At 32.8% G+C, this 13783-nt stretch overlaps 1 protein-coding gene across 8 annotated transcripts in view; it reads left to right on the top strand.

Annotated features, from left to right (window-relative positions):
* The window catches only part of LOC117125324 (band 4.1-like protein 5), a 58684-nt gene that overhangs the window by 27792 nt on the left and 17109 nt on the right, over positions 1–13783 (top strand). For 6 of the 8 annotated variants that reach the window (XM_033271814.1, XM_033271847.1, XM_033271840.1 and 3 more), the window contains exons 4-13: positions 1035–1077; positions 1238–1316; positions 2558–2655; positions 5392–5512; positions 9486–9573; positions 9976–10134; positions 10672–10841; positions 11726–11838; positions 12127–12244; positions 12383–12753. In XM_033271814.1, coding sequence (XP_033127705.1) covers positions 1035–1077; positions 1238–1316; positions 2558–2655; positions 5392–5512; positions 9486–9573; positions 9976–10134; positions 10672–10841; positions 11726–11838; positions 12127–12244; positions 12383–12753 — 1360 coding nt within the window. The remainder of the gene's footprint in view (positions 1–1034; positions 1078–1237; positions 1317–2557; positions 2656–5391; positions 5513–9485; positions 9574–9975; positions 10135–10671; positions 10842–11725; positions 11839–12126; positions 12245–12382; positions 12754–13783) is intronic. The other 2 variants (XM_033271831.1, XM_033271807.1) reach the window with 2 other exon arrangements.

Genomic DNA, 13783 nt, shown 5'->3' with positions numbered 1-13783 from the left:
CTCGGAAAATGGGCATATGGCTCATAATGGTGAGCAGGAGTTGACGTAAGGATTTTTCGACGTAGGCCTAGGCCTATGTGAGCCTAGCCTAAGCCTAAGGCCTAACTCATCGCGTCTATATTGACTGAACAAAAAGATCGGCCTGTACGATGTTTTAATATAAATAAATATGTTCATAATAGTCGGTTTGTAACAAATCTGCCTTTCGGAGAATTCTGAAGAACGTTTTACGTTTACTACCTATTCCAAATATAGTCAGGTTTCCTATAATAATTAATATAGGCCTAGGCGGCCTAGTAGTAGTAGGCCTAGCCTAAGTACTACTTAGTTACTACTACTACTAGGCCAGAAGTGACTCACCGTTTCATTGTCGTACAAAACTGCTCCTCTGCTGAGTTTATAGCACCATAGAATCGTTCACCAGTGGTCATCGCTTTCTTCAAATGTTTTGGCTCCCAAACATCGGAGAACTGCATTAGAGTCGGTTCGACTTAATTGTCAACATTTTCACATGTTTAGAAATCGTTTGTTTTGCTGTCACGCTGTCTCTAGATAGCCTCGTTTTCAGTCGCGGTTACGATTGCTTCCGTGCGGAATTGCGTTTGTAAACTTCGAAACGCGTCAAAATCGACCTATAGTAACCACACAATATTTTCGTGCTTGAGCGGTTTTTTGCGTTGCTTGAGTCTAGAAAATGCGTCATATATCGTCATTTCGCGTTTTCAGACTAACAAAAAACACCAAAAAACGAAATTTCGAAAAATAACAAATAACAAAAAAATTGACGCGGGCCCAAAAATCGATGCGCGCGGGGACGGGAAACAAGTAATTTTTGTTACTTGGCCTAATACAAAACTATTAATTGTGATAAAAACTGGCCTTTCTAAATATTAGTAAATAAATTGCTTGCAGTGAACACTGAACACCACTACCCTGGGTTGGTGATAAGTGGTGTTATGTCCCAGTTTCACTCTGACCTTTGAGTAATAGAATGGTCTTAACTCTGTCAATCTTTATATCATTGTATCTTGCAGCATTGGTTAGATCCAACAAAGCCACTCAAAAAACAATTAAAAAGTAAGTGATATTTGTTTATACACTTATGTTTTGATTAATTAAATTATTATAATTTTCTGGAATTGTTTGTTTAGATTGTGAATAGTTTAAATGTTATCCATTTCTAAAATATTTGTAAATTCTTAATGTGGATTCATCATTTGAATTTTGTCTGTTTCAGTTGGCCCTCCATACACCCTAAGATTCCGAGTCAAATTTTATTCATCAGAGCCAACAAATCTACATGAAGAATTAACAAGGTAAGTTGATTGTGAAAGTATAGTTCAAAATCTGAATGAATGAATAAATATATTTATCTGATGAAGTTGTATAAATTATATAGTTTCAAATAAAACAAAAATATAGCTAGCAACTCCAAAATCTGACAGACATTTTGAGAATTTAAAATTTTGATCTGTTTGATTATTCTTGATTATTTGAAATTCATTAAGTCCTGTCAGGTCTATATATTGGACTGGACAGAAACATTTGTCATGCCTAAATAAGGTCACGATGACATCACACAGGACCATATATAGGCACACCATGACTATATATGGGCATATAGCAGAAAATGTGATAGTCTGGACAAAGCTTTACACAAAACCTTGCAAGCTACCCCCTCACCAAAGATAAATGGAATGGGAAATTGTCGTACTTGACCTAGTCTGCTTTTCCTATTTGTTATTGTATTGTAAACAAAGGTGATAAAGTAAAGCCTAGCTACATGCTTAATAATGGAGATGGTTGCTTGCATAATCTTTTTATCCTCCTACTTCTGGGAGACTGGCAGCTTTGGAATTCTTCAGGCAACATCTGCTAGAGCTAGACCAATCCCATCTCATTCAATATTTCGAAGGGCAGTTATCACACATCAACATTCTATGATGTCTATTAAAAAGTCCATTGTTGTCTACATCTGACATCACATCATTAATATTCACATTTTAAATAGTATAAAGCTATAGACATTATAAAACCTGTAAAACGGCACAATAGTACAATGATTGCCTTTAGGAATTCCACTTCGTTTTGTTTGTATTTTATATTTCTGTGTTATCTGATTGTCTACAGTATTATGACACTTAGTACTGTGTCCTGTTCATGAACAATATACAAATTATTTTGATTTAAGATTTTATATTTTTGATAACTAATTAAATTAAAGCCTATTTTATTAATATTTCTATGTTTTTGTTTGTTAAATTTTCCCCTTTTTTTTGTTTTTGTTTGTACGAACGCACCAATTGATATTGAGTGCCACCGATTCAAAGGTGTATGTTCAAATAAATAAAATAAAAAAACTGCTTAGTTATTTAATTTTGTTAGTTTATGAATTTTAAATGCTTCATTTTCCACTGTAATTACATTTTGTTTTAGCTTTCATGAATTTAAAATCAGTTGCAATTAAACTAAAAGGCTAGAGATATTTTAGTAAACATATGGTAAACTTAGAGCGATGGTATTAATATTTGTGATCTTTTTTTACACTATTCTTTAGATATTTCTTTTTTCTGCAACTAAAAAATGACATCTTAGAAGGCAGGCTAGTTCCACCATATGAGACTGCTGTGGAGCTTGCTGCATATGCTGTGCAATGTAAGTATTTTACTTTTATAGATAATTTCCATTTTAAGCAAGAAAAAGTACACACCATTAAATATTTAAAGTTTTTTGGTTATTTATTAGCTTTAAATTGAAATTATAAAAAAGAAAATAATTGCAAATTCTTTGGATGGATTTCCCTAAGTTGTCATCAATTTATCACAGTACTTGGAGAACAACCATTTTTATTTTATGGTATCATTGAAAGTACTTAATTGTGTAGTAAAGGGAGGAAATTAACGAGAGAAGAGCAATATTCCCTCGCAGCGATGATGTCATTATTATGATTATTGATACCTAGAAATATCAAATTCAAAGCGGCAAAGTAATGCTGACAGCTACTGAACCGGCTAGGATTTCACATCACGTAAAAAAATGAACAGATCTCCAATGTTGCCAAATTTAAGGTGAATAAACCAATTACTGACAGTCCAACAGATATTGTTATCATTACCAAAAATAGTGAATAGAACGTGAATATGTCGACAATTGTCCTCAGGCCAAGCTCACCTCCAACTGGAGCTGTTTTCAGGGGTTTTGTTAATGCGTGTTCTTGATCTCTATGCTGAACTAGATAGGGAAATCGGAAAGACTTTTGATCTAAGGCTTGGTGGCCTTAACCATTGTGTGGTGTTTTTTTTTGTTAACAAAAAAAAGATAAGTATTGACATTCCGATGGTATTCATCATTGGTACAGGTTAAGGGAGACCTGTGGTCAACTGAGGAGGTATTTACCAATTCAAGAATGGCAGACTTATTGTATGCTCTAAAAAAGGGATTTAGTAGAAAGGTCATATGTATTTCAATCAATTGACTATATTTGCAGTGACCCTATGTTGAAAATAGTTTAGTAATGTATAATCCTATGAATGTGATATTATTTCTTTAATGTTAAAGTTATATATGAAACTTTATATCAATGAAAATCAAAGGTAGGAATTTGCTTTAGAGAATCCATTTCAGCTAGTTTCAAGTCCCTGTCCTCCTTAAGTTTTGGAGCCTTATGAAAAAATGTACTAATTCGCTATTTTTAAAAGAAAACAATTAATTTTTCCATGGGAAAATGTATATAATGATGATATAAAAGATTGTTGTTAAAGTTAAAGAAGAGGTAGGAACATGTATAGCAGAAATATATACCAAGAGTCACTTTCAATACTTCTTTTATTTAAAAAAAAAAATCAAACAAACAAAAAAAAACCAATTTATTATTACCACCATGTTTACCATTAATATATAAAATAGTATTAGTAGCAAATGGTAAATACCTTCACCAAAAAATAATTTAAAATTCCAGACGTAAAACTAACAATTAATTTTACTTGGCTTTAGTGCTTATTTATATTCTTTAAAAAAAGCAACCTTGGCTGTTGTTATGCAGATAAAAATGCATTTGAATTGTAAATCTGTTGAGTATTCAGGTCATATATTCTGTAGACAGGAATATTTAGAAGCAAACAATAAAAAATAGAAATCCTAGCAAAACCTGAATTGTATAGTACAATTAAATAGACTTAATGTTAATATAGTATGGAATAGGATGATAGTAAGAGTGGTACTATTGATTGGAATATTATATAATATAGTACTTTTGAATAGTTTTACTATTACTAATTACAGTAAATGCTTTATACCTAAAATATTAATCGAATGTAGTCGAGTAGCTGTATCACTAAACACACGAATGTACTTTTATGATTAAGGATATGATTATACTCGCCCTCTAAATGAGTAAAATGTTGTTGGTCAAGGAAGTCCTACATACCAATTCCTAAAATTTTCAGTAATATTATTTTGTAGTTTTGTTCTATTAAATGGTAGTACTATTGAATACAGCAAATCATAGCCAGATCTGTCTAATATAGCTACTGTAGGCTGTTGGACAAAGAAATTATTTCAAATACGTCTAAAATGAGGTCAATCAACCCATAACCGCCAATACACCATGATCAGTATTAAGTAGAACTAATTTAAAAAAGTGATTAAGAAAACATGTAATACTAATAGTATGACCCTTTACTTACTCTTGAGTTACAAACATCTACATTAGGCCTATGCAAGTTTTGCCATCTGTCGGAGTTAAGACATTAATTTTTAAATGTAATTTGATTTTTTTTTTTTTTTATCTAGTACCAAAGACAAAATTACTATTATTAGTCCTGCCGTAGTCACAAAACTGTTAATTCATGAATGATTTTGTACAATGTGTATGATGATAGAAATGTGTATATCATGTGTAAATAAATAATAACCTTATTTATGTGTGATGTGATGTTTAGATGGGGTAAATTTTGAAATATGTTTAAATGTATTTTATTACCATAGAGTATTAGTATTCAACTTGCTTCATAATCAAACCACCTGGCTGTCATGTATGCTGTTTAAATTATAAACATGAATGTGTTATTGCACATGCCAAACAATAGCAAGTATTGTGAAAATCTATGCAGTTCTCTTTCTGCTACAGTAGTAATTTCCATGTTTTCCTTTAGTGTCATATCTGGTTGGTAGCCATATTTGTTCAATAAAAACAGACCTAGGCTGAATCAATAAAGGATCAGTACCTAATAAGATTTATTTACTGAATATTGATTGATTGTTACATGTTTGTTTTTAGTATTTCATCATGACTTCATTTTCTTGATTATAACATGTAAAATGTTATGAAATAAATGTTATGTATTCTCATAGGTAACTCATTTACTATTCATTTTTGTGATTTTCCAACAGCTGAACTAGGTGATTACGAGGATGATATGCACAATGCGGAACTGGTGTCGGAGTTCCGTTTTTGTACCAATCAGAGCGAGACTATGGAGGAGGACATTCTAGAAAAATTCAAAACTCTAAAGTATGTGGATGATTTGCATTTACAATACAGTACCCCATTACAAAAAATGTTTTTATTTTGATCAAATTGTAATGTATAACAAGTTGGTCTTTTTGTGTTAGTACATTTCCATGGAACTCTAGCCTGTGGCATACAGTGTTCTTAAAAGTCTAAGTTATTTTCGACTGAAGGTGGGACAGTACAATACTTTATTTTGGAGGGCCTATGCTGATTATATTTGTAGGTGACATGATGATAGTTGTGACGGTGATGATAGTGATGTTGTTAATCATAGTGTTAAAAACTAGGATGAAAGTGGTGGTTGTTGTGGCAGTGGTAGGGATGGTGGTAATAGTAAGGACTGCAGTAGTGACATGGGAAATGATAATTGTGGTGGTTTTGCTGGTGGTGGTGGTGGTGGTAATCCGGTGGTGGTGGTAATCCGGTGGTGGTGGTAATGATGATATCAGAGGTATCAACATTGATAATGATGATAAATTATATACATGATAACTAGAACTAAAGTACATACAGTATCATGTTATTTGATTCAATTAGAACCCTTACAATATACAGTTGGTACATAACAATAGAAACAGTACAGGCAGATAAACAACACATGCTAAGTTTATAGACAATGAATCCATGTTTTAGTTGATAACATATGGCATGGAAGTATAAGATTGATTGCTTTTCAAGGACCAGTGAATTTAAATGATTGTCAAGCATGATGTAGATCATCCGGCTCATAAAGGAAGCCAGCAATTTAGTTAGCAACAAATTCAATCATGGAATTTCTTGTTTATAATTAAAAACATCCAGCTAGACAGGTTGTCATTAGTTAGCAAGTTCAATGATAGAACTCCTTGTCTGTAATTAAAACATCCAGGAATTAATTTTTTTTTTCCTTTATCGCTTTCTGTTTAGGTGACCCTCCATTTTTAGGTAGTTAAGAAATGACCAGTGTTAATGCTTTTATATCAAAGCAATTAATATCAGAAAGCTTACAATGCTAATTTTAGACTAAGCAGTATAATTTGCCTTCAAACATTTCTGTTGTCGTTCACTTGTCCTACCATATCCTGAGAAGCTCTTTAAAATTTGGAGGACAAAGAACATTAATCATAATGTTTTAATTTCAAATCACATTAAAATTTTGAATTACATTTTTTAAGTAATTTTTACATGCCTAATCAAACGCAATTCTCATAAGTAAGTATAAGCAAGACTTAAATTGTGCTCATATAATATATTCCCCTTGGTGACCAAAAACCATAGCAGTACAGTACTGTATGTTGATTGATTTATAAATTTGACATAAAAACCCACAATGAGGCTTCAAATTTATTAGGTTAAATTTTAATCACCACGAAAGGAACTGGGTTTACACTGTACGTGATTTACAATGAATTTGTAGGTAGGCCTATATTATAAGTGAAAACATTCTTTAAAGAAGAAAGTATGATATGAACAATGCTAGCAAAGCTGTGGATACTACAGTACTGTACAGTACCTCCTACATTACTACATAGATGATATAATTAAATGTCTTACCTTTAACACATACCTAAGATCAAATGGAAGAAAATGCAGTTAAATGCAGGTTGGGGAGGTGCATATCTACCAAGTCTGGTGCATCTGGCTTGAGCCTCACACTTTTCAACCAAACCTCAAGCCACTCTAAAATCTCACACTTTTCCAGTAATCTCAATCTTTATTTTATTAAACCCAAACTTTTTATCAAAATACTCGAAACCTTTGCAATTTTATAGTTCATCACGCCTAGAATCATTGAAAATTCTATAGTTCCTATTCTAGCTACAAATTTTTAAGGTTTAATTTGAAAACTAGACATCTATTTAGAGTGCACCAGAGAGCATTCAAGCCTTAAAAAAAAAAAAATTGACCCACGCAATTGGGTTTATTTCCTGTTAAATCTCAAGCCACTAGCTACCTCCAACTTGGCATGTATGCAGATGGGCGGGTGGTTACATTAAAAGTTACATTATTACATTCTGATAATACCATTAAGCATTTCATTTTTGTTTTATATTTTTTTCCTTTAAGTAGTTAGTTAATGCATTTGACATTAGAATTGACAAGGGGCTGGGAATATAAGTAAATCAACTTCTGTAACTGTACTAGGAGCTGAAATGACTGCCAGTTGATGCTGGATGGAATTAGACATTTTATAGCCATCTTGAGACATGTGATTAACAACCTTCTGTGAGAAACCTAGCTCAATGGTGTACAAAATGAAAAGCACCTGTTCACATTGTTTAGAAAATTGTTAATGCGCAGAAAAAGAAAAAAACAAAAGAAATGTAGACTTTTCCATTTAATGATATACTGCTACCCAAAACAGATCAAGGAAGGATAACCTCAAAAATTAAAGTAAAACTCTGAATTGCTTTCAATAAGTCACAGATAAAAAAATTCAAGTGTTGATCTTTAATGGTGTAAGCTTGGTTTCCATCGAATCGCTACACACTATTGCTGACAGATTTCAGTGATGCTGATTGGTCAGTCGAAGCAGGGAGCCTTCCTGATTGCATCGGGACTGTTACACAGAACGATTACACTAAAAAACACTGTAGCGACACTGTAGTGATTTTAAGGAAACCAGCTTTTACAGACATTAACTATAAAATCCTTCAATTTGCTGGCAGAAGTTTTATGTTCAAGGCATTTATTCTTGCTTTCAGTTTACATGAAAAACCTAAAGGAATTATGATGATGATGATGATGGTAACTTTATACTTTAGCTACATCTAAACCTGTCCTCCCACTCAACCATCCTTCAACACTCCTGTATAATATATTTACCATCATTATTTTTTCTATCCTCACAATTTCCTTTAACTAAACTAAATCACACTACCCCTTTCACACCCCATAGCCCCTCTAGCCTTCCATCTGATATGACCATTCATTTAATCCATCCTTTCATTCATTGAGAGAGATCAAGTTTTGCATTTATATTATTTTAAAGGTTGATATAGAACCTAGGGTATAGAATTAAGTAAAGTTTCCCATGTCTCTTTGTAATATTCTTTAGAATTTAAGGTGATCCCTAAATGACATTGACTTTAAACCTGAAGCCCTATTGAGCACCTAGTGGGCCTGATTACATCACTTGGTATCAGAACATAAAAGGAGAAATAATGTACACACCGTCTGAAATAAGATCATCCCTGGCCATGTTGTGGTAGTGACGTTAACGATAAGTGTTTGAGTTCACTGTTCAACCCTATCAACATTTGGATGTTGCATTCCATTGAAATCCATATACCATATTGTGGCAGTGATGCCGGTAATGACAGTGGACATTACAAAAGAGATGATGATGATGATGATGATGATGATGATTTTGACAAATGATGACACTGATAAAATGGTGATGATAATGATGACGTTGATTAGTGATAAGGATTATCATTGATGATGATGATGATGATGATGATGGTAATGAATAAGGTTGACAACAACATTAATTTTCCCCAATGCTCTGGCCCAATTGTCCATTTTTAACACATCAATTTAAATGCTGTCTAGTTTTCTCTATTTCTATTGGTAGTATATGTTCAACATGTTTTAAGGGGTGCTACTGTACTTGTGAATGTAGTTTTATGTGCACAGAGCATTTCTATTGTGAGATTTGTAGATGCATGGAGGAATACATTTGGTAAATGTATGCTTGTTTATATCGGGGTCATCATGATCAATATCAGACTATTCTGACCTTCGTACTTAATTACTTTAATTTATGCTTCCTACGTTTGTTTAATTAGTTTACAATATATGAACATATGTACAGTAATGTTTTAAATGGCCTTATTGAGAAAAAAAAATCTTTCTTTTTCCTATATTATAAATATTACATTTTAAAATTGTTCAAATGCTCTTTAAAACTAAATTTTTAAATGAAAAAAGCAGGTATATATGTATTTAAATTTTTGCTGAAGTCATTTAATTTTGTGTTTTTATCTCACAGAGGTCAGACACCAGCTGATGCTGAGCGAAACTACTTGAACAAAGCAAAGTGGTTGGAGATGTATGGTGTTGATATGCATAGGGTCATGGTAAGCCAATGATTGTACATTTGTTTTGTCATCAACAGTACATATGTGGAGCTATTTTTCTGAACATACTTAATATACTACATTCTATAGGGAAAACTTGAAGGTCATAAGATTTGTGATTACAATATAAACAAGGAGTAAAGTAATTCAGTTGCTATCATAATGTATGCATAATATATCTATATTACATATTGCCTTATGAACTTGCATTTATATAAACAAACAAATCGAGAGTGCAATTAACATTGCAATCTAGCGAAGTTTCATTTCTCTTGTTATGCCATTGATGCGTTCTCTTTGTTGTTTTATTAGATACATAATGTTTTAAAGAAACTTTTCTAACTAGATGTACTATAAATTAGAAAAATGTGTATTGAAAATATGTTATTTCTTAACACAAAGGGTAAGGACAACAATGAGTATGGTCTTGGTCTTACTCCAACTGGTATACTTGTATTTGAGGGCAAGAACAAGATTGGCTTGTTTTTCTGGCCGCGAGTTGAGAGGTTGGATTTCAAGGGAAAGAAACTCCATCTGGTTGTCATGGAGGATGATGACAAGGTACACTACAATCATTTGTTTACTTTTAAATTACACGTTATGACGACTTTGAATAGCAAGATGTGTATATAGATTTCGCTCGATGGTATCATCTTGGTTGTTAGTCTAGACACGTTACGCTACCTCTCGCTATAAATAACGAGCAGATAAAATAAATCAAGTGGGTGGTTTTCGTATTAATTTCAATCAGTCAATCAAACAATTAACTTAAGCGATATGCAAATGGCTAGTCCTTTCTGGCCCATAACCAAAATTCCTTAAGGGGAACTTTCTATGAGAGTAAGATGTTAAAACAGCACTTAAACCCCCAGGGGCTGAATTATTCTAGCATCGAAATTGTGAATTTTATCGATAATTTTGATAGTTTTTTATATAACTGTTCATGTTTGGTTTATCAGTAAAGGATTCACTCTAAAGGTTTTGCTTTGTAATGGCTTCACCACTTGTACAATAGTTCAAGTGAACATTCAAATGGGTGAGACAAATAGGAGCAAAAAGGATAGCACAGTAAAATATTAATATTTTTTTCGCTTGCAGGGTAATGAGCAGTCCCACACATTTGTGTTCAAGCTTCAAAGTAGCAAGGCATGTAAGCATTTATGGAAATGTGCCGTATCGCATCATTCATTCTTCCGGTTAAAGGGAGTTCCTAAACATAGAACAGAAAAGTCCGGATTCATCAGGATGGGCTCACGATTTAACTACAGGTAAAAATTTTATATTAGAAATTTGACAGCAAAAAAAAAATAAACAACCATCTTTTTTTTTAGAGCAGCATGGTGTTGCCTTGTGAGAACAAGTTTTTATTTATTTACATAAAAACCAAGGATCCCCGATAGCAAAAATTTATTTTCTCCTCCATAGGTAGTAATCGCTTTCACAGGGCAAACATATACACATTATTTTCTACATTAAATAACATCTCATTATGAGGCTAAATTAGTAGAGCTGTTTCGATTGTGGGGGGAAAATCCTGTTTTCTTTACAGGACCCTGGGATTGGAAGGCAGGCATCTTAACCACTAATATAAAGTTTGAATATTATTATAGAATAGTTTATATAAAGATAATAGCATAGTTGTAGGATATAATTGACTGCATTTTAAAAATTTCAGTTCAAACTTCATTTTCTCCAATATGCCATCAACGGCCATTTAATTTTGTAGTTTCACTTAATATACCATCATGATATAGGGATTGGTATTATCAAGATTGTTTTCACTCTATTTGTTCATTTTTGGTTAATAATAATGCAGAAGTAAAACATACCTTTATTCCCATTGTTAGTTACCACAGGTTGTCTGTAGATTCTCAAAGATTGTGCAAACCTCTGCTTGCCAGTAGTCTCAAATTGCAGGAAAACGGTGCGGTGATGTTGGTTCCCCTGCAATAGTCTGTTTCTGATGTTTTTTATTTTTAGGTCGCTTGGTTAGACTTTAGGATTTAGTTTTTAGTTTGTTTCTTTTGTGTAACTTATAGCGCATAGAGACCATGTAGTATGCGCTTTACAAGTCCCAAACCATTACCATTACCATTAATATATTAACGATATATATTTTGCACTTGTACATTACGTATTTTCTATTATTCAGTGGCAGAACAGAATTCCAGTCTGCTAAAGCCAACAAGTTAAGACGCTCCTCCACTTTTGAAAGGAGACCAAGTCAGAGGTTCTCAAGACGGCCATCTTATGCTCAGAAACGAGGTATTTATACTCTGATTTCTCTCTTCATGCTTTAAAAACATCATTCTTTCAAGCGATTATGAGAAATTCGTTCCACTTGAGTAAAGCACAACGTAACCATGAAATAGAAAATCCATTATTTTTAATGTCAATTTAATCTCCTAAATATAGCAATTTCACTAGTTTTAATTATTGCTTCTTTGATAATTAGAAAAAAAACCCTATATTTTTAAATAGCTGATACTAAATTGTATGTTTGTTATTAATTTGATATGTTAATTTATTGGATGTTTTCTTTTATCTTCACAGCTGCGGCCGCATCTAGCGTTGCTGCCAACGCCATCGCAATTTCCCAGCAGCGCCAGGCAGCCCGAGCAGCAGCGGCAAAAGCCGCAGGTTCTCCACCTGTAACGAAAAGCAGTACACTGTAAGTAGCCGCTTTTGTCTTATTCTTTGTGATGCAAGAATTAAAAAAACAGGATGTTGACATTTTGTTATGATTGTGGCAAGTTTGCTTTAACTCTTCGCAAGAATCATTCTACAAACCGTTTGTTTTATTTTTTAGGCCTCGAGTTACAGTCGCAGCAGCGGTGTCACCATTAAGCTCAGGTGTTACGACAACGTTTATGACGCCAGCAAGGAAATCGCCAGCCACTTCACCGACCCAGATACCTATATCTTCTGCATCTCCAACCTCAACATCATCGCATGTTGTTGACGGTACGCCTCCACCGCCTCCCGACTCATCTTCCAACAGCCCAAGGCTCTTTGAAATAAACGTGGACACGGGCTCCAAAACCCCAGTCACCCCAGACTCTATTACAATACGTACTTCGAAACCAATATTAGTGGGTGATTCGGTCAAGGTGGAAAGTATAAAAGTGGATAACTACAAAATGAATGGAGAAATATCAGCCACAGGTGCTGGCCTTTTAAGTACGTTGGGCCATGCTTGCACCTATCCTTACATCCTCCTCACTGTCACTCACTCTTTCCTCTTCACTCTCATCTTTCCATCTTGAAAGCAGCTATGCAGAATCTTGGAAGTGGATTTGTTAACATATGCTACTTAATTGAAATAACCAATATATATTCTATTATCTGCATGCTTATAATTTAATTGGTTAGTTAGTTGTAATAATTAATGTAAAGTGAATAAATCTTTTGATACCAAGGGATTGCTATGATAAACTTTAAGCAAAAGAGGGAAAAATAAAAAATTAATTATTACAATATAAAATATGATTATTACATTTACAAAAATTGATAACTTAAAATATAATTGTTTTTCATAAATGGACGCTTTATGCATAAATATTAACAGAAATATGCGATTGCCTTTGAGCTTACCACCCTAAGAAGAGAGTTGTTATAATTTAAGTATATATTATATAGCATAATTAATTAATGATAATTTTGTCAATATATAGAAATATAATAATTATGATAATATAATTATTAAAATAATATAAAATACTAATGATAAAAAATATTAATAATACCAATAATAACATTGTGTTACATTTTACTAGTTATGTGATTATAATAATTTTAAAGAAAAAATAATATATACAATTTGTATATGATTAGTTCTTTATGTATTTTAATTTATTAATATTTACTTGCTGGCTATTCTAATCATACATTTCATTAGCTTAGCTGTCATAATATTGAGCTTAGCGCATAATTTATAATTAAACTGATTGGTTTCTTGTCCTTCAGAAACCAAACATTTTTACATTAATTGATTGTTTAACACCTCATGTCGTTGCCTGATGCAGCATTGGATGTCACATTTGAAAAGTGTATTAAAATTTCATGTGCTGTCAACACAATTAAAAGCTAAATTGCACATAAGGATGAAACATCTTTTCACAGTTCAGTAACAGCATTTGGGGAGGGGGGTTTCTTAAGCCCGATTCCTTAATTTAAAATAAAATTACAAATATGAATTTCAAAAACAGAT

The sequence above is a fragment of the Anneissia japonica genome, unplaced genomic scaffold (assembly GCF_011630105.1).
Source record: "Anneissia japonica isolate Jap-2015-1 unplaced genomic scaffold, ASM1163010v1 scaffold466_len1169948_cov191, whole genome shotgun sequence".
In the NCBI taxonomy this organism is placed as follows: Eukaryota; Metazoa; Echinodermata; class Crinoidea; order Comatulida; family Comatulidae; genus Anneissia; species Anneissia japonica.
Note: the sequence above shows the minus strand (reverse complement) of the source record. Positions and strands in the feature narration are given on the sequence as shown.